Genomic DNA, 25,724 nt, shown 5'->3' with positions numbered 1-25,724 from the left:
TTTTTAACTGCTTTGCAGAAAATCTAACATTTGAAATTTTGTGAGAAATGAAATTCCAGAAAATACACTGATGGTTATAAAATTGAATCCGTAACAGTTGCAACTTTATTGCCCTCCCTAACATTTGGAAAATCTGTAGTCCTTTTTACAGTGCTAGCTTGATTGATCTCAAATCTAACATAGTTATTCAAGTTATTATAAGACTAGCTAATGTCAAAATTTGTGAAATCAGGAAAAGGAAGTGTTAAGATAATCTAGAGAACCAACTGAATAGTGAAATTCTGTCTCATTGAGTAGTTATTTTGACTATTTTGAGAATATGTATCCCACCAAAACTTTTTTTGAGCATCACTTACAAATTGGAGCTTTGAATTATCACGTCAAATGGACAGATTTATAAAATAGAGATGCAAAGTTTGTATTTCAGGGAAAGATGGATGACAACCTGAAGAAAAAAGAATAGGTTATGATTTATGCTGAAAGGAACTGTAGTGGCATGTGTTTAATTTAAAGCATTAAATCATGATCTTATTCCCACATCTCAGCAGATTATATTACCTTTGGGGAGTGGGTGCGATGCTGATGCACTAAAATAATGCTGCCCCTGAAAAGGTTAACTCTAATGACATGTTGAACTGACCAGACTTGTTTTTTCTCAAGTATAGAGGGTTAAAGGAGCAATCTAAAAATAGTATTAAAGATCATGAGAGAGTAAATGGGAACTATTTCCTCTGGTGAGAGGAATCTAAGAAAAGGAAGAATTCTTTAAAATTAGAGCCAGGTCAAATATTAGGAAATATTTCTTAATACATAGGGGAGTAGAAATCTCTGACTTTCTCCCCTGAGAGCATGTTGTGCCTCGAGTTTTGTTTTTTTTCTCGTCTGTTTACTGGATGTAGGCATTACTAGCTGGGCCAGCATTTTATTGCCCCTTGGTAATTGCCTCTGAAAAGGTTGTGATTGAAAGTGATAAAACTGACAGATTTTTGTTTGGCTTATGTTTTGAGTGGGTTAATGATGTTGAAGAATATAAAGGCATGATTTAGTGGGATAATGGAACATGATCAGAGGGCTGAATCGTCTCGATTTATTAAATCTTTTGCTAAGTTCTTAAAAGTTTTATTATTTTTCTTAGTTAGAACCTGGTTCATTGGATGAATACCAGATTGCGACAATACTAAGAGAAATTTTAAAAGGTCTTGAGTATTTGCACTCTGAAAAGAAAATCCACAGGGATATCAAAGGTAAGAAATTGCATTCAAACTTTTAAATCAAGTGGTCATGTTCAAGTCACTCACTTAATTTTGTATACCTTTTCCTAGCTGCCAATGTTTTGCTGTCGGAGCAAGGTGATGTTAAACTCGCAGATTTTGGAGTTGCCGGGCAGCTGACAGATACGCAAATAAAAAGAAACACTTTTGTGGGTACGCCCTTCTGGATGGCACCAGAAGTTATCAAACAGTCTGCATATGATTCAAAGGTACAGATTGTTACTGTTTCTCCAGAATGAACTACAGATAGATGAGGTGACCCTTTTACAAAGGCATAGTTTGCCAACGTGTCTATAAAAATGCCCAATACACACAGTTCAACTCTTCTACTGGTGGAACTCCGATCCATGCTTATGTTACCTCTAAATTCTATAATTTAGCTCTCTCTCCTTTTAGGTCATCCACCTTCCACCCTCCATCCTCGAAATGTCAACACATCCAAACATTGCTGCACTTAGCCTAACACTCAGCATTCTGGTCTCCTTCCTATCGGAAAGATGTTGTGAAACTTGAAAGGGTTCAGAAAAGATTTACAAGGATGTTGCCAGGGTTGGAGGATTTGAGCTATAGGGAGAGGCTGAACAGGCTGGAGCTGTTTTCCCTGGAGCGTCGGAGGCTGAGGAATGACCTTATAGAGGTTTACAAAATTATGAAGGGCATGGATAGGATAAATAGACAAAGTCTTTTACCTGGGGTTGGGGAATCCAGAACTAGAAAGCATAGGTTTAGAGTGAGAGGGGCAAGATATAAAAGAGACCTAAGGGGCAACTTTTTCACACAGAGGGTGGTATGTGTATGGAATGAGCTGCCAGAGGAAATGGTGGAGGCTGGTACAATTGCAACATTTAAGAGGCATTTGGATGGGTATATGAATAGGAAGGGTTTGGAGGGATATGGGCCAGGTGCTGACAGGTGGGACTAGTTTGGGTTGGGATATCTGGTCGGCATGGACGGGTTGGACCGAAGGGTCTGTTTCCATGCTGTACAACTCTATGACTTTTTTTTCACTCGAGTAAAGGAGGTTGAGAGGTGACCTTATAGAGGTTTATAAAACAATGAGGAGTATAGATAAGGTGAATGGCTGGTATGTCTTCCCTAGGCTGGGGGATTTCAACACTAGGGGTCTTATTTTTATGGTGAGAGGAGAAAGATTTTAAAAAGACATGAGAGGCAACCTTTTTTACACTGGTTCACATGTGGAATGAACTTCCAGATGAAATGGGTGGATGTGGCTGCAGTTAGTGTTTAAAAGACATTTAGATAAGTACATGAATAGGAAATGTTTGGAGGGATATGGGCCAGGAGCAGGCAGGAGGGACTATTTTAGTTTGTGTTTATGGTTGGCATGGTGAGTTTGAACTGAAAGGCCTGTTTCCGTGCTGTATAGCTCTGATGCTACAAGTCCTGTTTACCATCACTCCTCGGCTCACCAGTTTACATTGGTTACAAGTTTTGCATTGCCTGAGTTTTAAAATTTTGATCTCATTGCTTCTCCCCTCCTTATCTCAGTAATCTCCTCTAGCCCTGCAATCCTCAAATTTCTATTGTGCTCCAATTCTGACCTTGTAACAATTGACTTCCATTGTTCCACTATTCTTTCCGCTGCCTGGGTGTAATGTTTATAATTCCTTTGTGCTCTCTTGCTTGCTCTCTCTGTCTTACCTCCTTTAATGTTCTCCTTAAAGTCTACCTTTTTGCCCAAGGTTTTGGTCACTTGTCCTAATTCTCCATATGTGGCTTGGTATCAAACTTCAACTTCTGTTGTTTCTGTATCTGTGTATCAGGGGTGTTTTTCTTTGAAGCTGCTGTTTAAGTGCAAGTTGGTGAGTTAGTTGCATTGCTATAATGTTTCTGGATTACTAACCCAGAGAAATATCCCATCATGGCAGCTGGTCGAACTAGACTTATACAACACAGAGGTAAAAACAAGGGCTGCAGATGCTGGAAACCAGATTCTAGATGAGAGTGGTGCTGCAAAAGCACAACAGGTCAGGCAGCATCCGAGGAGCAGGAAAATCAACGTTTCGGGTAGAAGCCCTTCATCAGGAATAGAGGCAGGGTGCCTACAGGGTGGAGAGATAAATGAGAGGAGGGTGGGGTGGGGAGAAAGTAGCAAAGAGTACAATGGGTGAGTGGGAGTGGAGATGAAGGTGATAGGTCAGAGAGAAGGGTGGCGTGGATAGGTGGAAAAGAAGATAGGCAGGTACGACAGGTCATGGGGACAGTGATGAGCTGGAAGTTTGGAGTTGGGGTGAGGTGGGGGAAGGGGAAATGAGGAAACTGGTGAAGTCCACATTGATGCCCTGGGGTTGAAGTGTTCCGAGGCAGGAGATGAGGCGTCTTCCTCCAGGCATCGGGTGGTGAGGGAGTGGCGGTGAATGAGGCCCAGGACCTCCATGCCCTCAGCTGAGTGGGAGGGGGGAGTTGAAATGTTGGGCCACAGAGCGGTGTGGTTATTGGTGCGGGTGTCCCAGAGATGTTCCCTAAAGCGCTCTGCTAGGAGGCATCCAGTTTTTCCAATGTAGAGGAAACCACATCAGGAGCAACGGATACAATAAATGATATTGGTGGATGTGCAGGTGAAACCTTGATGGATGTGGAAGGCTCCTTTGGGGCCTTGGATGGAGGTGAGGGAGGAGGTGTGGGCGCAGGTTTTTGCAATTCTTGTGTTGGCAGGGGAAGGTGCCAGATGGGTTGTTGGGGGGCATGGACCTGACCAGGTAGTCATGGAGAGAATGGTCTTTGCGGAAGGCAGAAAGGGGTGGGGAGGGAAAAACATCCCTGGTGGTGGGGTCTTTTTGGAGATGGCAGAAATGTCGTCGGATGATTTGGTTTATGCGAAGGTTGGTTGGTTGGAAGGTGAGCACCAGGGGTGTTCTGTCCTTGTTACGGTTGGTGGGATGGGGTCTGAGGGCGGAGGTATGGGATGTGGACGAGATGCGTTTGAGGGCATCTTTGACCACGTGGGATGGGAAATTCCAGTCTCTAAAGAGGGAGGCCATCTGGTGTGTTCTTTGGTGGAACTGGTCCTCCTGGGAGCAGATACAGCGGAGGCAGAGGAATTGGGAATACGGGATGGCATTTTTGCAAGAGGTAGGGTGGGAAGAGGTGTAATCCAGGTAGCTGTGGGAGTCGGTGGGTTTGTAAAAAATGTCAGTGTCAAGTCGGTCATCAATTATGGAGATGGAGAGGTCCAGGAAGGGGAGGGAGGTGTCAGAGATGGTCCAGGTAAATTTAAGGTTAGGGTGTGGAATGTGTTGAAGTTGATGAATTGCTCAACCTCCTCACGAGAGCACGAGGTGGCGCCAATGCAGTCATCAGTGTAGCAGAGGAAGAGGTGGGGAATGGTGCTGGTGTAACTATGGAAGATGGACTGTTCTACGTAGCCAACAAAGAGACAGACATAGCTGGGGCCCATACGGGTGCCCATGGCTACCCCTTTGGTCTGGAGGAAGTGGGAGGATTTGAAGGAGAAATTGTTGAGGGTGAGGACCAGTTCAGCCAAACGAATGAGACTGTCGGTGGAAGGGTACTGTTGGGGACGTCGGGAGAGGGAGAAACTGAGGGCTTGGAGGCCCTGGTCATGACTGATGGAGCTGTAGAGGGATTGGATATCCATGGTGAAGATGAGGCGCTTGGGGCCGTGGAAACGGAAGTCTTGGAGGAGGTGGAGGGCATGGGTGGTGTCTCGAATGTATGTGGGGTGTTCCAGCACAGAAATAGATTCTGCAATCCAACTGGTCCGCGCTGACCAAATATCCTAAACCAATCTTGTTCCATTTGCCAGCATTTGGTTAATTTCCCTCTAAAGCCTTCCTGTTCATGCACCCATCCCGATGCCTTTTAAATGTTGTATTTGTACCTGTGTCCACCACTTCCTCTGGCAGGTTGTTCCATGCATGCAGCATCTTCTGCATGAAAACTTTAGCCCTCAGGTCCTTTTTAAATCTTTCCTGTCACCTTAAACCTATGCCCCTCTAATTTTGGACTCTCCCACCCTAGTAAAAGGACCTTGGCTATTCACCCTATACATGTGTCTCATGATTTTCTAAACCTTTATGAGGTCATCCTCGACATCTGCTCCAGGGAAAAAAAGGCCCCAGCCTATTCAGCCTTTTGCTATAACTCAAACCCTCTAATCCCTTGTAACATCCTTGTGAATCTTTTCTGAACCCTTTCATGCATATTCACTTCATAAAATCTATGATATACAAACTAATCTTAGCAATGGTGCTATGAAACTACTGTCAATTGTAATTTAATCCATCTGGCCTACTGCAGTTCTTTATGGAATCAAATATTCAATTTTTACCTGATCTGGTCATCATGTAACTGCAGACCCACAGCAATGTGGTTGACTCTTAACTTCCCACTGTAATGACCTATCAAGTTGCTCATTTCAGTTGTGATTTGCCAGAAAATGCTGGATTTGCCAATGATGCCCACTCTGCGTGAAAGAAGTTTTAAAAGTTCTATTTCGAAGGAATCATGGCTGATGTGTTAGTAAGAAAACACCATGGTTTTACCATTTGGGCTACCAAGTTGAGTCACTCAGTGAATAGCATAAGTACAGTTACTAAGAAGTAACATAGAAAATAGGAGCAGGAGTAGGCCATTCAGTCGGTTTGAGCCCCCTCAATCATTCAGAATGATCAAGGCTGATTGTTAGAGGGAGAAACATGTGTTGCTGGAAAAGCGCAGCAGGTCAGGCAGCATCCAAGGAGCAGGAGAATCGACGTTTCAGGCGTGAGCCCTTCTTCAGGAATGAGGAGAGTGTGCCAAGCAGGCTAAGATAAAAGGTAGGGAGGAGGGACTTGGGGGAGGGGTGTTGGAAATGCGATCGGTGGAAGAAGGTTAGAGGGAGGGAAGAGAGCTTCTTCAAGGAAGGCATCCTTGCAAGCGGATTCGCAGTAGGTTAAAATCTTCTAGGAGAAAGTGAGGACTGCAGATGCTGGAGATCAGAGCTGAAAATGTGTTGCTGGAAAAGCGCAGCAGGTCAGGCAGCATCCAAGGAGCAGGAGAATCGATGTTTTGGGCATGAGCCTTCTTCAGGAATGAGGAGAGTGTGCCAAGCAGGCTAAGATAAAAGGTAGGGAGGAGGGGCTTGGGGGAGGGGCGTTGGAAATCTGCAGTCCTCACTTTCTCCTAGAAGACTTTAACCTACTGCGAATCCTCTTGCAAGGATGCCTTCCTTGAAGCTCTCTTCCTCCCTCTAACCTCCTTCCACCTATCGCATTTCCAGCGCCTCTCCCCCAAATCCGTCCTCCCTACCTTTTATCTTAGCCTGCTTGGTACACTCTCCTCATTCCTGAAGAAGGGCTCATGCCCGAAACGTCGATTCTCCTGCTCCTTGGATGCTGCCTGACCTGCTGCGCTTTTCCAGCAGCACATTTTTAGCTCTGATCTCCAGCATCTGCAGTCCTCACTTTCTCCTCGAGGGAGAAACATGCCAAGTCTTTATAAATCACTGATTGTGTCACATTTGGAGTATCGTGGCTAATTTCAAACACCACACCCTGAGAATGCAGAAGCCATTTACCAGAATGGTACCAACAATGGTGACTTTAAGGTTTGTGATAAAACTGGAGAAGGTGCTATTGATCTCCATATAGCAGAGGCGATCAAGAGGGTATTTAATAGCAGCGTTCAAGATCTGATGGAGCAAATAAGGGAAAACTGTTTCCAGTAGAAGGTCCGATAACCTGGGGAGAAAGTGAGGACTGCAGATGCTGTAGATCAGATCCGATAATGTGTTGCTGGAAAAGCGCAGCAGGTCAGGCAGCAAACAAGGAGCAGGAGAATCGACGTTTCGGGCATGAGCCCTTCTTCAGGCGATAACCTAGGGAGACAAGTTTAAGATGGTTGGCAAAAAAACCAAAGGCCACATGGGTATATTTTTCTTCTACACAAAGAAAATCTGGAATGCAATATCTCATAAGGTTTGGAAGCAGATTCAGTTGTTTCAAGAGGGAATTGGAAATACTTGAAAAGAAAAGTGCTTACAAGGCTATGTGGAAGGAGCAGGGGAGTGGGATTAATGAGATAGCTTTTTCTTAGAGCTGGCCTAGGCACAGTGGGCCAAATGATTTCCTCCTGGCTTGTATCAGTCTGTGAAAGGAATAGAAGGATATATTGAAGGGCAAAAAAAATCCCATTGGTTTGGACCCAGAATGGTTCTCAATCTGAGCTTTGGTAAAAAAATTAATCCTATATCTAGTTATGTACTTCGCACGTAGATATAAAAGGTACAAAGTATTTCTGTCTGTTATTTTAATCTTTTTTTTGTACCGCTGCTTGCATTTTCTTCAATTGTTGCCAGCAGAAATTAGTGCATAATCTAGCAGTAAAATAATTTAAGGTGTCTGGCTCCGTTAATGCGCTGTCAGTGGTATTGAACCCTTTTGCTGCAAGACCCTAGATTTAAGTAAAACAAAGAACTGTGGAGATGTGAAACTAACGAAAAAAGAAGTTGTTGGAGAAATTAATAAGTCTGGCAGCATCTGTGGAGCGGCATGGTGGTTCAGTAGTTAGCACTGCTACCTCACAGCACCAGGGTCCCAGGTTCGATTCCAGCCTCTGGTAACTGACTGTGTGGAGTTTGCACATTCTCCCCGTGTCTGCGTGGGTTTCCTCCGTGCACTCCGGTTTCCTCCCACAGTCCAAAGATGTGCAGGTCAGGTGAATTGGCCATGCTAAATTGCCCGTAGGTGTTAGGTGCTTTAGTCAGAGGGAAATGGGTCTGGGTGGGTTACTCTTCGGAGGGTCGGTGTGGATTTGTTGGGCCGAAGGGCCTGTTTCCACACTATACAGAATCTAAAGAAAAGAGAAGCATTTAACATTTCGAGTCCAGTGACTCTTCTGCTTTTGTTTGTTGCAGACTCTATATTTCATAGAATCACAGAATCTCTACAGTGAAAATTAATTGATCAGTATGAGGAGAAATAATAGGTACTCTTTAAAATATCATCAGCTCTCTTCACTAGATGCATTCACGCATAAAACAGTTTTGACTTTTTCAGAGGTGCCAGTGATTATCAATTAGCTTGGCACAGCAATGTAAATGCTGTCCTCGTGATGAAATTGCATTTGGCATTATTTGATGAAAATTTGTGGCAGGTTATAATTTGGTTCAAGTTCAACCTGTAAAAATTTTGATGTGTACCCAAGTGTATTGAAAGGGCTAACATTGCACATCATATAGAAACAAATATTTTACTGAATATTAAATAAGTTACTTTTTTTTATATTCTGTTTATATAGGCTGATATCTGGTCTTTGGGAATAACTGCCATAGAACTTACAAAAGGAGAACCGCCACATTCAGAGCTACATCCAATGAAAGTTTTGTTCCTTATTCCGAAGAACAATGCACCAACATTGGAGGGAAACTACAGTAAACCCCTCAAAGAATTTGTTGAAGCTTGCTTGAATAAAGAACCGAGCTTTGTAAGTTATTTAAAAGACTTGCTAAAACAACAATTTGAGAACCTTGGCTACTGTTTTAACTTTTTTTCCTAACCATCCAAATTCCCTCCTGGTGTGCAGTATGGTCCCAACTTGACACAATTCAAATGCATCACCAATCCTGATTTTTAAACATTTGTTTCATGGAAATGAGGGCAGTGCGGGTTTGGCCAGCATTTATTGCCCATCCTTAATTGTTCAGTATGTAGTTGAGCGTCAACAACAATGCTATGAGTCTGGAGTCAGAACAGATAAGGATGGTATTTGTACTTCCCTAAAATATATTACTGAATCTCATGAACTTTTACAACAAACAATAGTGGTCGCCACAAGACCAGTTTCTTATCCAGATATTTATTGAATACAAATTTTACTATTTGCTTAAAGTGGGATTCAAACCGATGGCCATAGACCTTAAGCTCACATTCAGGATTACTACTACAGTGACATGACCGTTACATCATTCCGTCCCTATATTGTACTCATGTCCAAGTTCTGAATTAGTGAACAGATGCTAAATTGTTTTAAGCACATTGTCAACAATTTTGTCAGCACCAACTAACATTCAATCAGTTCTTAATCCTAAGAAGTGGCAGTGCATATTTACTGGCATTAAAAGAATAAAATCTATATATTCATTGATCCATTGAACTGTGACTGATGTGTTTTTGATAAATCTGTTGATAGATTCGTTTCAGAACTGCACACTAAACATTTTAAGAGATTTTGACTCAGGTTGCTGTATTTGAGAGAGTTCTGGGCCTAAATGGTAACTTAAGTTATGAATGTAAAACTCAATATATTTGTGAGCAGCATGGAAGAACAAGCAAGAAGAAGCAATCTTGCATTTGAATAATGCCTTTCAAGATCTCAGGCTATCACAAAGCACTTTACAAACAATTAAGTATTTTTGAAGTGTGATTACTATTACTGTAACTTGAGTTTGTACTTTCACCTAGATATAAAGATAGGATAAATAGACAAAGTCTCTTCCCTGAGTGGGGGAGTCCAGAACTAGAGGGTATAGGTTTGGGGTGAGTGGGGAATGATGTAAAAGAGACCTAATGGCAACTTTTTCACGCAAATGGTGGTACATGTATGGAATGAGCTGCCAGAGGAAGTGGTGGAGGCTGGTACAATTACAACATTGAAAAGGCATTTGGATGGCTATATGAATAGGAAGGGTTTGGAGGGATGTGGACTGGGTGCTGGCAGGTGGGACTAGATTAGGTTGGGATATCTGGTCAGCATGGACGGGTTGGACCGAAGGGTCTGTTTCTGTACTGTATATCTTTATGACACTATGACTCTAAATTGTTGCGGCTGCTCTCTCATTACTATAACTGGTGGTGAGTTTGTGATGTTGAGAAGGCAGTGTGACCTCAGCCAATATGGGAATTGATGATGAATAATTGCTTCTTTTTACTAAAGAACAAATTTCTAATAGTTCTATGCTCCCATTGCATAATAATAGTTTTGCTCCTGTGATGATGAGAAATATGAAATTTTGCTTTGCGGCTTAAGGAAGAATGATTAATATGTTTTCTTTATTTTCTTAAGAGACCTACAGCGAAAGAATTACTGAAGCATAAATTCATAATTCGAAATTCCAAGAAGACCTCTTACTTGACAGAATTAATTGACCGGTACAAGAGATGGAAAGCAGAGCAGAACCATGATCATTCCAGCTCAGATGAATCTGACCCGTAAGTTTTCCTCTACTGTGCATTCACAGAGTTCTCCTTTGGTACTTTGGTCTTACCAATAGAAAATCAATTGTTTTGATAACCATGCAATATTATACGGGGTTACTTAGGATTTACTGCACAGAAGTCTGCCATACAGTCCATGGTAATGATCTACATGAGCCATTTTCCACTCTGTTCCAGCTCACCCAGTACACTTGCATTCTATTTTCCTTCAACTGCATTTCCACCTGACCATTAAAAATGTGCGCCTCAGCTACTCTTTATAATTGTAAAGAAATGATTTAATGGAAGAGTTTAAAATCCTGCTGCTTCGGTGGCATATGTAAGGAGAGGCTGCTTCTGCCAGAAAGTGGCTTCCAGAGAATACTTGCATAAAGTGATGCACAAAGGACACGATCACTTTGTTTTTTCTTCTTCAAAGGGTGTGGGCTTTGTTGGCTAGGCTAGTGTTTACTAACCATCCCTAACTGGAGAGGTTGGAGAAAAGCTGCCTTCTTGAGCTGCTGCAGTCCTTGGGGTGTGTACCCAGGATGTTGACCTGCTGAAAGAACAATGATACAATCCCAAATCGGGATGATGTGAGGCTTGGAGGGGAACTTGCAGGTCGAGGCGTTGTCTTTCTAGATGGTAGCGGTTGCCAGTTTTGGAAGATGCTGTCGTAGGAGCTTTGGTGATTTGGTGCAGTGCAGCTGGTAGGTAGTTCATACTGTTGCCACTGTGTGTTGATGGTGAAAGTCTGGATGTTGTGGATGGAGTGCCTGTCTAATGGGATGACTTGTCCTAAATCATGTCCAGTTTCTTGACTGTTGTTGGAGCTGCTGCCATCCAGACAAATGTAGAGTATTTTTCACGCTGTCAAGTTGTGCCTTGTACATGGCGAACAGCCATTGGAGAGACAGGAAATGAATTATACACCACATAACCTCTAGCTTTATAGTTACCTTGTTTATATACCTTGTCCAGTTTTGTTTCTGAGCTTGAAGACAGCAGTAATCTGGACTGCACTACCTGTGGCAGCAGATTCAGTAGCAAAATGTTAAAAAGGACTTGGATAAGTATGCAAGGGAAATAAATATTGTAGGGCTAGAGACGTACCAGAGATTGGGACTAATGGACAGTACTTTTCAAAGACCTGGTACAAAATTGTTGAGCCAAATGATCTCCTAGGCTGCATCATTTTAAGATTCTCTGACTTCATAGCTAGTTTCACATTTTCACCACTGCCTTGAATAAAGAACTTGCTTCTAAAGTTTCTTCTTTATTGAGTTTATTAGTGACCATCTTATTTATATTTCCCTTTTTATGTCCTCTCACAGCACCTCCATCAAACCCCTTCATAATGTAAGACTGCTGTCAAGTCATCCTGTTGCTTTCTCTTTTCAAACAAACAAGTGTCCCAGCCTGTTCAATCTTTCTGGATAGCTGCACTGTCTTCAGTTCTGATATAATCTTCATAAATATTTTTCGCACCTTCTCCAGTGCTACTAATTCAGTAACAAGGACACCAAAATTATGCACCATCTCCCAATGAGTGGCTAACTTCAATTTGCCTAGCTCTTTTTGAAAAGCTGGGAGAACGTCATTATGATCTAAAACATAGCTTAGACTGGACATGCAGTAGTACGTTTTCATTATCTGAACTATTTTGGGTGGATAACACACATTTTGATGACTGGAAATATGCTTTTCCAGCTCCACATAGGTTAAAAATCTTCCCCCAATAAAGTTCCAATTTGCAGAATGCTATAATTTCCATTTCTCACAATAGGTTCTGCATTCCAGTGTTGATTATCATCTGTAACTTAGTTCCTTTTGCGATGACTTTTATCTGTATATCCGGTTGAGATAAAAGCACTCTGAGTTATGCAACCTTAGCTGCTTGTAGATCTCGCAAACTTTCTACATTGTGTTGATGACCTAGCTAAATCCTTTAAGTAGGTGTGTATTTTAAATTGCCAGCTTGGGACTAACTGGAAATATCTTTGAAAGAGCTGGTGTGGACTCAGTCGTCAAACGGCCTCTGTGGCGTATTGTATATTGTGATTCTGTGGAATTGGTCAAGCTTCAGTGTGACTGGATTAGTGTTGCGATTAGTGTTGCAACCAGTGTAGCCCCAGAGTCACTTTTCTTTAAAGATGAGCAAGTCATGTTCTTATCTAAGGTACATTTACGAGGTTTTGCTATTGAGTCGAAAAGTGTGGCGCTGAAAAAGCACAGCCAGTCAGGCAGCATCCGAGAAGCAGGAGAATTGATGTTTTGAGCAATTGCTGTTCATCAGGAATAGAGGCTTGTGGCGTAAGGGAGCTGAGAGATGAATAGAAAGGGGGTGAGGCTGGGGGTAAGGTAACTGGCAATGCAATAGATAGATAAAGGTGAGGGTGAAGGTAATAGGTCGGAGAGGAGGATGGAGCAGGTAAGTGGGAAGGAAGATGGACAGGTCATGAAGGTGGGGGGAGGGGAAATGAGGAAACTGGTGAAATCCACATTGATCCACTGATATTGGAGGATCCCAAGGCGGAAGATGAGGCGTTCTTCCTCCAGGCATCAGGTGGCTAGGGTTTGGTGGTGGAGGAGGTCCGAGACCTGCATGCCCTAGGCAGAGTGTGAGGGAATGTTAAAGTGTTCAGCCACAGGGCGGTGGGGTTGTTTAGTTCAGGTGTTTCAGAGATGTTCTCTGAAACAATCTGCAAATAGGCAACCTGTCTCCCCAGTGTAGAGGAGACCGCGTTGGGAGCAATGGACACAGTAGATACCATGTGTGGAAGTACAGCTGAATCTTTGTCGGATGTGGAAGGAACCTTTGGGGCCTTGGGCAGAGGTGAAAGGGGAGGTTTGGGTGCAGCTTTTGCACTTCGTGCAATGGCAGGGGAAGGTGCCGGGTTTGGAGGGTAGCTTGGTGGGTATCGTGGTCCTATCAAAGGGATGGTGGAGGGAATGGTCTCTGCAGAACACTGATAGGGGTGAGGAGGGAAATATATCTCTGGTGGAGGTATAAGAAGTGGAGAAGATCGTTGACCCCATGGAGGGGAAATTGCAGGCTTTGAAGAAGGAGGTCATCCGGGATGTTCTATGGTGGAATTGGTCCTCCAGATTGGGCGCAGATGTGGCAGAGACAGACAAATTAGGAATAAAGGATAGCATTTTTACAGGAGGCCGGGTGGAATGAGGTGTAGTTCAGGTAGCTGTGGGAATCGGTGGGTTTGTAGTAGCTGTCTGTGTTGAGTCAGTCGCTGGAAATGGAAACGGAGAGGTCCAGGAATGCGAGGGAGGTGTCCAAGATGGTCCAGGTGAACGTGAAGTCTGGTTGGAAGGTGTTTGTAAAGTAAATGAACTGGTCAACCTGCCTCGTGGGAGCACAAAGCGGCACCAATACAGACATCGATGTAGCAGATGAAAAGGTGGGCAATGGTGCAGGTGTAGCTGAGTAAGGTAGGCTATTCCATGTACCAGATGAAGAGGCAGGCATAGCTGGGGCCCATGCGGGTGCCCCTGGTGGGAGAATTGGAAGGAGAAATTGTTCATGATGAGGACCAGTTTAGCCAATCAAATGAGAGTGTCAGTGGAACGGTACTGATTGTATCCATGTGAGAGGAAGAATTGGAGGGCTTGAAGGCCTTCGTCATTGCAGATGGATGTATACATGGACTGCTTGTCCATGGTAAAGATGAGGCATTGGGGGCTGAGGAAATGAAAGTCCTGGAGGAGGTGGAGGGTGTTGGTGGTGTTCCAAACACAGCTGGGGAGTTCCTGGTCTAAGGCGGTCAGGGCAATGTCAAGGTATGCAGAGTAAGTTCAGTGGGACAGGAATAGGGTTGACCAGGGCAGTCATGTTTGTGAATTTTGGGTAGGAGGTAGAACTGGGTGGTGCGGGGTTTCAGGATTATGAGGTTGGAGGCTGTGGATGGGAGATCCCCTGAGGTGATGAGGTTGTGGATGGTCTGGAAGATGATGGCTTGGTGATGAGAGGTAAAGCCGTGGTCGAAGGGACAGTAGGAGGTGGCGGCCACGAGATGGCGCCTCGCTTAGGTGGTGTAGTGGTCAGTGTGCCAAAACTGCTATAGCCCCCCCCCCCCCGGTCTCCTGGTTTAATGGCGATGTTGGGGTTGGAGTGGAGGGCTGCGCATTGCAAAGATGAAAGGTAGGAGTGGGTGAGTGGGTGGACAAGTTGAGGCGGTCATTGTCACGGCGTCAGTTAGAAATGCAGAGATTGAGGGCAAGTAGCAGGCCAGCATGGGCTGTCCAGGTGGATGGGGTGTATTGGACGCGGGAGAAGGGGTCCTCTGAGGGTGGACTGAAAAAGTCAGGTGGAAGTGGCGTAAGAAATGTTCAATGTCATAATGCGTGTCAAATTCATTGATCTGGGAGCATAGGGGTATGAAGGTGAGGCCTTTACTGAGGACTGATTGTTCATCCTCTGGGGAGGGTAGTCTGAGGGGATGATAAAATCCCAGCAGGGCCGAGATTCGGTTTTGCTACTGTACTACTATTTCAGAGGCTACTGTTTATGATCCAAAAACATGAGTTCGTATCTCAGCAGAGCAACTTAAATTCACTTAATTAGGAGAATAAAAGCTTGTATCATAAATAGTAATAACAAAACTATTGAATTGTTAAACCCGTCTTACTGACTAATGTTCTTTAGGGAATGAAATCTCTCTTTCTAGCCTCCTATATATGACTGCAGACTCAGGAATATGGCCATCTACCAGCCACTCAGTTGTTCTTCACAGCAGTTAGGGATACACAGTACATGCTGGCTTTGCCAACAATACCCATATGACTGGGGTAGGGCCCTAAGACCTCTACCATGCCTCTACTTCACGCTTCTTCCTTGATCTTCTGCTGTCTAGACCCTAACCTTTGGAGTTGCATTCTTCTAACTCTCTCTGCTTTAAAATGCTTCATGAATTCTATCTCATAGACCAAGCCCCTGCCTTAATGTCTTCTAATGTCACACTGTCTTGAATTTCATTTCACACTTCTGAAGCATGTTAAGGGGCTATGCAATTCCAAATTGTTGCTTTTCTTGCAATCCTTAAAATAAAGGCTTATGTTTATGTAGTGCTTTTTGTGACCATCGGATGTTTCGATGCGTTTTCCAGTCAGTGAAGTACTTTTTGAAGTGAACTGATTGTTTTAATGTAGGAAATGCAACAGGCAATTTGCATGCAGCAAAATCCGACAAACAATAATCTGATAATAACCAGACTGGTTAGAGCACTGGGATTAATTCTCCTTCTCTCATTTGAAATTGTGCTACGTGCTCTTTTACACCACTGAACATACAGATCGAGCCTCAGTTTAACATCTCATCCGAAAGGCTTCACCTCCATCAGTGCAAGATTGAGGGAGCACTGCACTAGAGTGTTGGCCTTGATTTTTGTGCTTGGGGCCTAGAGTGGGACTTGAACCTTGTGGTTGAGAGAATGTATCATCTACTGAGACATGTCTGACAGAAATAACAAAATAGTCTTCATTTGTTTGTGGTGTAATGATTTTCAATGAAGACCTTTTCTTTCCACAGAGTAAAATAATTATTTTTCAATAATAATAGGGAAAGTGACAGACAAGCAGCTGGAGGAAATGACACAAGTGACTGGATCTTCACAATCAAAGAGAAAGACCCAATCAAGCTACAAAATGGAGCTGCGCAGCCCGAAGATCTTATTGAGAGGGATCAGGTATTTGATGGTTCCACCTTCTTAGGTTGATGTTTTATCTTTCGAAATGGTTCACACAATTCTTAAATTGCTATAGTTAGGGGGCAAGCTGAATGGAAATATTTTAGCTTCAGTAGCTTGGGTAACATTGAGATTCTATGAAGTGTGATGTTGTAATTGCCAGCAGGTTCTGGGAAATCTTATTTAGTGAAACCTGATTCACTTATACAAAGCAAGACTGAACAAGGTGACTTACTTCTCATGCTGGGTGTATGGTGAGGTGGCACAGTGGGTGGGGGTCGATGAGCGAGTTTGGGGAGGGTGATGGGTGGTTATTGAGTTGGGGTAAGGCAAGTTTTTGGGTTGGAGGAGGTAGACCAAGAAGAAGACTGAAAGGCAACCTGACCAAGTATTGAAGATTAGAAAAGCGTTGATGGGGTAGATATAGAGTTCATATCTAAAGGACAAAATATAAAAGGACTACTGTTAAATCTGATGGATTCAGGAGTGGCTTGTTTCAACCTGGACAGTGTGGAATTTTCTTAAAAATAGAGTGAATGAGATTAATCCATACAATTCCTATAGTGTGGAAACACGCCATTCGGCCCAACAAGTTCACACCGACCCTCTGAAGAACATCCCACCCAGACCCATTCTCCTACCCTAGCTCTGTAACTGTGCATTTCCTAAGGCTAACCTACACATCTCTGAACACAATGGGTAATTTAGTGTAATTAATCACATGGATGCATTAAAGAGGAAGCACAATGAACATATGAGGGAAAGAAAGGTTATGTTGGATGGAAGTGAAATGAAAGTGGAGCACAAACATTGGGTTTAGATGTGTTGGGCCAAATGTCTACCTTGGTGCACTTAATATTGTGTGTAATTATTATTGAAGTTCCCATCATTTCAAACGGTTAACCTAGAGCAAGCTGGCTTCTAGATGAAACCCTATTGAAAATAGCAGCATCTCTAAATAGAAATTGCAAATATGTTAACCGGACATCCTTCAATAGGCCTTATCGCCATTGTCATTGAGGTTTGCTGAGAGATGTATTATACTTTTATGTCTTTGCTTCAGTGTACAAGTCTGTTTTCACCTTAACCACTATTCAACTTGATTGAAGTAGAGTTGCAGCTGATAAGGAGAATAACTCTTAAACCTCATTTTTTTATTATTATAGGTAGAAGATGCTCCAAAGCACATGCTGTCTCAGTGTTTACCGACAATTATTTCTCCATTATTTACTGAGGTATGCAAAAGTTAGTTATTTGAGTGGGATGGAGGTGGGATGAGTGAGAGATGACAGTTGGGAGATAGGCCATTCGGCCCATCAAGTCGTCACTAAAGAGCATCCCACGCAGATTTCCCCCACCCTGTCCCATAATGCAGCATTTCCCATGGCCAATCCACCTAATCTGTGCATCTTTGGACTGTGGAAGGAAATCTGTGCACCCAGAAGAAATCCACACAGATACAAGGCGAACGTGCAAACTCCACACAGACAGTTGTTCAGATCCGTGATGTTGTGAGGCAGCAGTGCTAACCACTGAGCTACCATGCAGCACCAGACACTTGATTAATGTACATTCTGGTTGATTGCCGAATTGACACATTTTCCCATTGTATTGTTGTGTTGGCACATTCCCAGTGTCTTTTGATGGGTTGACTCATTCCCACTACATTGACACACATTCCCAGTCATTGGCACATGTTCCCTATGATTGACAGATTAGCCCATATCCCCATTGGATTTATGCTTACTCCCATTGATTAGTGGTTTGATTCCCAGTGTATTGATGGGTTGAAGCACCTTCCCATTGTTTTGACAGATTGCATTTCCTTTCAGCTCAAGGAGAAGAGCCGAGCTGGAGGCGGTAATGCTCAAGCGGTAGAAGAACTAAGGGAAGCCATTTTTTTGGTAGAAGAGGCTTGTCCTGGCATTTCTGACAGGCTCATATCCCAGCTTGTGCAAAGACTTCAAAGGTATCATTAAGTGATTTTATATTTTGGACCCAGTTGTTGAAACAAAATTGTTTTCCTGCAGCTCAGGTGATGTCTTGTGTTTCTGAATTCTGAAATCCCTCTGCCTTTCCATCATATAAGTTTCTCTCCAAGTGTGGTTAATTATTGTTTTATTTTTTAACCAAACTATTGTCTTCCACATGTTGGTATTAAATTCCATCTAATATTTTTATGTTGATTTTGTCATCCTGTAATTAAACAAAAAATACCAACAGAGTTCTGGCCTTTATAACATAGAGGTAGAAATCCCTGTTATGGCCAAATGAAACCTAGTTAGATCACACTTGGTGTAGTGTGCTGCATTTAGTGAACCAGAAGGAATAGAGTGCAGTGCAGATAATACAAATTGGTACCTAAGTTTGTAAGTGTTCATTTACATGGAGAGGTTCTGAAGTATGGTTGTTGCTTCTGAAATTTAGATTGTTCCTATCCCTTTGCAGCTGCCTTTGACTGTTGATGTTTATTTACTATAGCATTTGGTGTCCAGTGGGATGCAACAGAGGTATCAGTTTATTCATGTGGTTCTTATTGCATTGTATTATTTTTTGACTGCCCAATAATCTTTCCTTGGTCATTACTCTTTGTCGTCTGCATGCCATCTCTACTAATGCCATCTGCAGGCATGGAGTCAGCATCTTTAATGTCCACTGCTAAATTATCACTGCCTCTGTTATCACACTGTTTATCTCGCAATACTTTTGCATGATCTCCAGCTAAACATTGGAAAACTCTCATCATCTGCCTCCCTACAAACTGACTCCATTCTTCAGCGAATATGTCGGACCAAAACAGGCCTATTAGAGAGCTCCGTATCTGGTCTAAGGCTGGGTTGATTTTCTGATTCATTCTCTCCAGTATGGTAAAAACCTCCTTGTGCTTCTATGAAGTTAATTGTATCCATCAATTTGATGCTGAAACCTTTAACTGTACACATGTCACCTATTGACTCAACAGTCACAGTGCTCTCCTGACTGGCCTTTCAGGTTTAAACCCTCAGTGACTAACTAATCCTAAACCCTGGCCTTGTGTTTTCTTTTGCAAAACATCCTCTCATTCTTTCTTCCTGCGCAATCTGTTAAAAACATGAGACAATCACTACACATTTATTGTCTTCCTTTTATATGTGACTGTCTAAATGACATTTTAAAATTATATTTATTATTTTATATGGGAAGTGTGCTTTGTTGACTGGGCCAGCATTTATTGCTCACATTTATTTGTTCTTGAGCAGATGGTGAGTTGCATTCATGAACTGTAGCAGTCCATTTGGTATAGGTACACCCACAGTGCTATTAGAGAGTGAGGTCCAGGAATAGGACCCAGCTGGGCAGAGGATGTGGCAGTGGATTGGTGTGGAGGATGTGAGGACATGAAGATGGTGCAGATGGAAATGGTTGGAGAACAAGGAGACTGGGAGGATGTGAGGTGGCAATGGTGGACAGTGGGTGGAACAGAGGTGGGGAGAGTGGGGATGGAGAGGAAAGGGAGGGATGGAGACAGTGGGGGGACAGAGGAAGGGGAGATGGCAGGCCACAGGGGATGGAAGACATTGCAGGGGGATTGGGGTCGACACACTTGATGGGCAGATGACGCTGGACCGGGTTGGGGTGTGCGGTGTGGATGCTGAACAGTGATGGGAGTGGGGAGACACACTAGTCGGGGATTAGGGGTGAACATGGGATGGGGAGAGAGACAGGAATGGATGGAGGGGAGATACGAGGGAATGGAACATGGGGATTGGGGGGAAGGTAGGAACAGGATGCGGGAGGAGAAGATGAGAAAGTGGGGACAGTGAAGGAGAGGTGTGGATAGGGTTGGAGAGTGGGGACGTGGGATGGAGAGGGGAGAATGATGGAATGGGGAAGACATAGCAACAGGGGTGTGGTATGCTGGAGGGGGGGTGGGGAGCACATTAGCTAGGGAGAGGTCATGGCAAAGTCCTTCCATCCTCTGGCACTCAACACCCCTGTTTCCTACATCCTCTGCACCATCATTCCCTCTGCCTCCCCACCATCCTCCTCCCAACCCCATTTCACTCGCCCTGTTATTCTCCCTCTCTCTGTTACCTTGGTTCCCCGACCCACCCCCCATGTCTTTCTCCATTTCCCCATTTCCCATGTCTACCCCCTTTCCCCGGTTCCCTCCCACCCTCTCCCATTCCATTCCATTCCACCTCCCCATTCCCTCCCCTCTCCCATTCCCTCACTGCTCCACCTCCTCCCATCCCCTCCAGCCCTCCTGGCTTTTCCCCAACTTGCGTTCTCTCTCTTGATCTCTCTCTTGCTCTCTCTCTCTTTCTCTCTCTCGCTCTCTCTCTCTCTCTGTTTCCTCTACACCCCAATAGCAATTATGTTTTGTGTTCTTGGCTTCAGTCAAGTTAGGTTTTATGTTTCCTTTCACTCTCCACCTCCTTCAATTGTCATATTATTCATTCATTTGTTTGTAAAACAACAAGTATTTTTAATATTTCTTATTTCAGATATTCGTTAAGTGGGGCTGCTACTACTTCCAACTGAAGGTTAATGTTTGGTCCTTGCTGTCTGCATTGAGGAGGTGCTCTTAGGCAGATCATTGTATCACAACCGTTGCAAGGGTTATCCTTGCACTGTCTACCTGCCCTGGACATGCAACTTAGAAGATGAAGTCTCTCAGAGGAATCATTGTTTGTGCTGCTTAAAGGATTTTTAAAAAAAATTAATTTCTGTCACAGTGCACAATTTTGAGTAGGATGAAATGCCTATTGATTTTATTTTTGTTTGAAGTCCCAAATTGTCTGTTTAGGACTGATATTGGAAACTGAAACTTCTGCAGTACCTGTATCAAGTATCCTGCTTTAAGTTGATGGGTTTATTTTTTTTCTGGGAGACGGAGATGGTTGTTGCTTCTGTATATATTTGTATATAGACTCATTTTTACTTGAGATAAAAACCCTGAGAGTGCATTAAGGGCAGAATTGTACAAATTGCAACAACTGAATGCTTATGTAGATAGTGTTTTGTGGTGATTCTCTGAAAGGGCCAATTGCTTTGCTAATTTTCCTGTAAGGTTTAGTTAATGTTCAGGTGACTTTTATTTTAAGTATTTCCAGGATATGGCCATTTTTTGCAAAATTAATACCCAATTTGGAAAAACTCGCATCTCAAAGTTGTCAAAATATGCTTTCTCTCCCCCCCTCATATGTCCTGTTAGTTTTCATAAACCTTGGTCCAAATGAAATATCTTATTTGAAATCTGGTAACTTGGATAATATTAATGCTGAATGCCATCATCACTGTTACATTTACCCTGCTGGAGAAATTCAGAACAACATTGCGGTCAAGGTTTTTTTTGGGCATTAACTCACTTTCCCTGGTGATCCAGGCAATACTAAAAATAACTGGTTGTCACATTATTCCTCTTAACAAGCTCCTTGAAGATAAGGCCCCCCTCGACAACAGGAATGATCTCTCTCCCTTTTCAGAAATATTTTATCAGGATCTTTTTTGCATGCATGATTGCAGATGACCCCTTCAAATCAGTCAAGATCTGAGTTGCCACTGGGTAACCTCTGCAAAAATATTACTGTTTATTTCTAAGCATGTCAGCTCAATAGAGTATTTTCTGTATCAGAAAGCTAGTTTGTTCTGTTTTCTAAGTGTGTGCCATCATGTGGCATCAGATGTTACAGACCCAGTATAAGATGGTTGCAGCAGATTAGTAATGGAGGATATGATTTTTGGGGGGAATAGATTCCAGAAGCTGAACAATGTCCACCACAAAGAGGCCAAATCATACGTGTTGTGTGCCAAAACGTTGAGACTTATGATGGCCCCACCCTTTTACTGAAAAGTTTCCCTCAAACTAAAAAGCTCCAGGTTTTTATACTTGGTGACTTATTAATGCAGAAGCACACTTTTCAACAGAATGAATCCTACCTGAAGCTGATTCTGTAGCTTCGAACTGCAATGGAAAGGAAGGCCAGTCCAGTTAGAACAGTGTCCTAGTGCTGGAATCACTTTCAAGGGTCTAGTTTGACAGCACAGATTGTGAAAGCACTGTTGCAATCTGACCTTGCTAGTTTTCTGAGGATGGTTAAGTTAAACTTAACCCCAAACTGTGAACACAAGGCTTACTCGCTATGTCTTTTAGATGAAATTTTGGAATGGGTTGCAAGATTAAGAAATGTTCTCTGCCAGTTTACTTCATGCCTCCAGTTCAGAAATATTGTCATCTGCCCTGCTAAAGGAAGTTTCTGAGAAAGAAGCACAATAAGTTAAATAGTTTGCTTTATCTCTTATTACTTTCATTCCCTGTCAAGCAAGCAGTTATCAAGGACGGTCGAAAAATCTGCTTTCAAAATGTGGAAGTCATGTCTGTTCTTTAGAATGGTTTAAACCAGAAAAAAAAGTCACAACATTGTTGTTCTTTCAAGTGCAGGTCACTTGATGTTAGTGCCTCATCAATCCCCAGAGTCCTCAGGGTTCTGTCTGTTAAGTGCATGGTTAAATTCAGGCAGAAATATTCTCCCAGATATTTCTCCCCTGACCTTTTGTTGAATCTGGACCAATCCTATCCCTGTTGTCCATGAGGAGGATTTTCTGAGTCAATGTTTTGACTGTTTAGACATGTACATGCAACAAAATTACAATGCAGATCTGCCTTAAAGGGCCTGGTGTGGGTGACTGCTATTTATGTAGTTGCTACTGTAAGGCTCCTACAACTGCTGCTAATTTATAGGATAGGAACAGGCCATTTGGTCCACTTGATCTATGCCGTGTTTATGCTCTACAGTAGCCTCCTCTCCATTCCTACTCACTCACACTCTCAGTATAACCTTGTATTCCTTTCACCCTTGTGTTTATCCAGGTTCCCCTGAAATGCAACCTTATTGTTCTCCTCAACCACTCCCTATGGTAGAGAGTTTCACAGTCTCTGGGTAAAGAGGTTTCTCATGAATTCCCCACAGGATTTGTAAAAAAAATGCCTATGTATATTGATGGATGCTAGTTTTGGTCTCCCTTGCATATGGAAATGCCCTTTTTGATCTTTATCACATAATCCCTCACCTTTCTCCCCCTCCTGTAGAAACTTTTTAAATGTCATCCTTTTTGGTTTGATAGAATGACCAGTTATAACAGTCAGCAGTGAAATTTACAGCTGATCTCAACATTCAAAGGAAAGAATAGTACTTTGTTTTTGAAATCAGTTATGGAGAGTTACTTATACCCATTCCGGAAGTCAAGTTTGGCATCTTGTATTATGACAGCTAAGGGTTGAGTGATGTTGGAATGGGGAGGTGTTATGAAGGTGTGGATGAGAAACATCTCAAAGCTGTAGGCTTGCCTATGACTTGTTTTAATTGCACCTGTGTTTATCTTAGAATATAAATCAATTTGAGGAATATGCAGTGCTTTGTTTTATTTCATCGCAAATGAAAAGATATACTTCAGAATTGTATGACTTCAATATTAGAAATTCCAGCACAATAAAAATTGAAGTTTAAGTAGTCTTCAGGTTGCTGATATTGACAGCATTCCTTCAGCAGCTCACAAGTGCAATCTTCAAATTTCTGTGAATAACCTGGTAATTAATCCTGTTACTCCATCACATGCTTGAAACTTTTTAAATATGTGTCAGAACCTGCTGCTTGGGATTACTGAAGATTTTGTGCTGTTAATCAAATACCTGTGGCAGAATAAGCTTTTCAGCATATCTGAAAAGAGCCTTGTTTTGCACTGTCCCTAGTGATTGCCACTGAGTAGTTCATGCAGCTCTAATTCATCTGGGGGACTTAGAAATTTGACCGAGATGCAAACTTTTAATTTAAAGTTGTGCCGATATAAACACCAGTGAAATACAAGAGCATGAGGTAGCTTGTTCTTTCTGTAAATACAGCACTTTAAGATCTTACATCTTTGCCCCAATTCTAAAAATTAAAAAGAAATGCCTTTGAAGAATGCTTTAAAAATGTCTTTGTGCAGTAAGTAGACAGCGGAATCTGTTAAGATTGCATTTCAATTTAGGGTTTGGTGTTTTTGTTACTGGTTATGAAGCTTACTAGCTGAGACAGACTGCCAACTCATTCCTGTGTAAGATTATTTCAATACAATGTTGCTAGGCATTCCTACCCCCTCTTACTGATTTGTTTTTTTTAATTGACAGAATATCATTTTATAAATGTGTCCAGTCAACAGAAGTGTCAGTTACCAATTACCTGTTATGAGATCATATTGCTACTTAGAAATGTTTCTCAATTATTGGATTTTGTATCTAGTTTAAAAGAGAAATGCACTTGTAACCAGTACTGGTTTGCAGAATAGTACATAACTGAGGTACTGATTATAGATCCATTTATGTAAAACTGGTTAAACCGAAAATCTCAGTAACTTGAATATACTGTTAGCATTCCATTTTTAACTTATTTTGTTTTTAAGGTGAATATTTTCCACTAGTTTGCACTATATGTATGGTCAGTTAAAGAAGAAAGATGACATTTGGCACTGTCTACTAATTATAAGCTTCTAGCTATCACTGCTTCCATAACAAGTGCCATGGTTCATTATGTGCTCTTTCTTGTGATCTTGAGCTGCACTTTCCAATGTCATTACATCCTTATTTTAGTTTGTGTGTATCTGGCTGCACTTTTAAAAGGATTTCTTTTTAATGATGTAAACATGGTACGTAAGTCAGTTTTGTACTTATTCTCTCCGGTTAACTCCAATTTCTTTACAATCAAAGGAAACTGTAATTATTATATTCTGTGCATAAAATGGCAATAAAGTAGTAGGATCATCAGGAAATGTTCTTAAACACAGGTATAATGTATGGAGTAATTCAATTAAAAGACAATATTTTTATATGTGTGTGTAAAGAGCTAGAATTGCAGGAAATCTGTCCTTTAAGATGTTTAATAATGACGGGATACTATTAAAGATGCTAATTAAGTGTAAATTTCATTTTATGTAACATTGCTGACAGTTTATAGTCTTGTATATAATCCTTGCTTCTGTCATTACACAATCTATTGTAAGTCCTTGTAAGCTTTTAAGTGATTTTAAATAAATTGTGAATTCTGACGCAAAGAGTAAACATTAATTGTGGTACCTGGAAAGAATTCCCCTGCATTTTGAAGTATTGCTGTGAGATCTTTTGAATCATATGAAGCAGCAGATGCAGTGTGACATCTTACCTGAAACACAAGGATTATGCAGCAAGTGCATGGTTATCACTCATGTTTTCTTCCCAAAACCTTTTAAATAATCAAACCATGTAATAAACTGATGAAACAATGATTCTTTTGAACCATGAATTTTAGCACATTTCTTACTCTTTCAATAGAAGCTTCTAATGAGAATGTTCTAGCCATTTTGTTAATGGCACTGGACTTGGTGCAAGAACCATTCCAACCAACAAGTTTGTCAGATCCTGCAAAGAAGTGAATACTGTAAAATTCGAAGCAATCCTAGGAAGTGATTTTGTTCCTATTAATCTAATCAGTAATTTATTTGTTACTAAAATACTGAATTCTGACTTCATTGCAGTTCAGATAAGGGAAATAAAATATTAGTTACTGGTGATTGTATCCATAGATATTAGTTACTACAACAATAGG

The 25,724-nt window shown here is 42.1% G+C and overlaps 1 protein-coding gene across 1 annotated transcript in view; it reads left to right on the top strand.

Annotated features, from left to right (window-relative positions):
- Positions 1 to 25,188, top strand: part of LOC140481583 (serine/threonine-protein kinase 24-like) — a 52,311-nt gene extending 27,123 nt beyond the window's left edge. Inside the window, exons 4-11 of the mRNA XM_072578015.1 lie at positions 1,136 to 1,244; positions 1,323 to 1,480; positions 8,532 to 8,717; positions 10,296 to 10,441; positions 15,999 to 16,125; positions 17,292 to 17,360; positions 17,958 to 18,094; positions 20,613 to 25,188. Coding sequence (XP_072434116.1) covers positions 1,136 to 1,244; positions 1,323 to 1,480; positions 8,532 to 8,717; positions 10,296 to 10,441; positions 15,999 to 16,125; positions 17,292 to 17,360; positions 17,958 to 18,094; positions 20,613 to 20,649 — 969 coding nt within the window. The 3' untranslated portion in view covers positions 20,650 to 25,188. The remainder of the gene's footprint in view (positions 1 to 1,135; positions 1,245 to 1,322; positions 1,481 to 8,531; positions 8,718 to 10,295; positions 10,442 to 15,998; positions 16,126 to 17,291; positions 17,361 to 17,957; positions 18,095 to 20,612) is intronic.
- Positions 25,189 to 25,724: the final 536 nt, after the last annotated feature.

The sequence above is a fragment of the Chiloscyllium punctatum genome, chromosome 9, assembly GCF_047496795.1.
Source record: "Chiloscyllium punctatum isolate Juve2018m chromosome 9, sChiPun1.3, whole genome shotgun sequence".
Taxonomy (NCBI): domain Eukaryota; kingdom Metazoa; phylum Chordata; class Chondrichthyes; order Orectolobiformes; family Hemiscylliidae; genus Chiloscyllium; species Chiloscyllium punctatum.
Note: the sequence above shows the minus strand (reverse complement) of the source record. Positions and strands in the feature narration are given on the sequence as shown.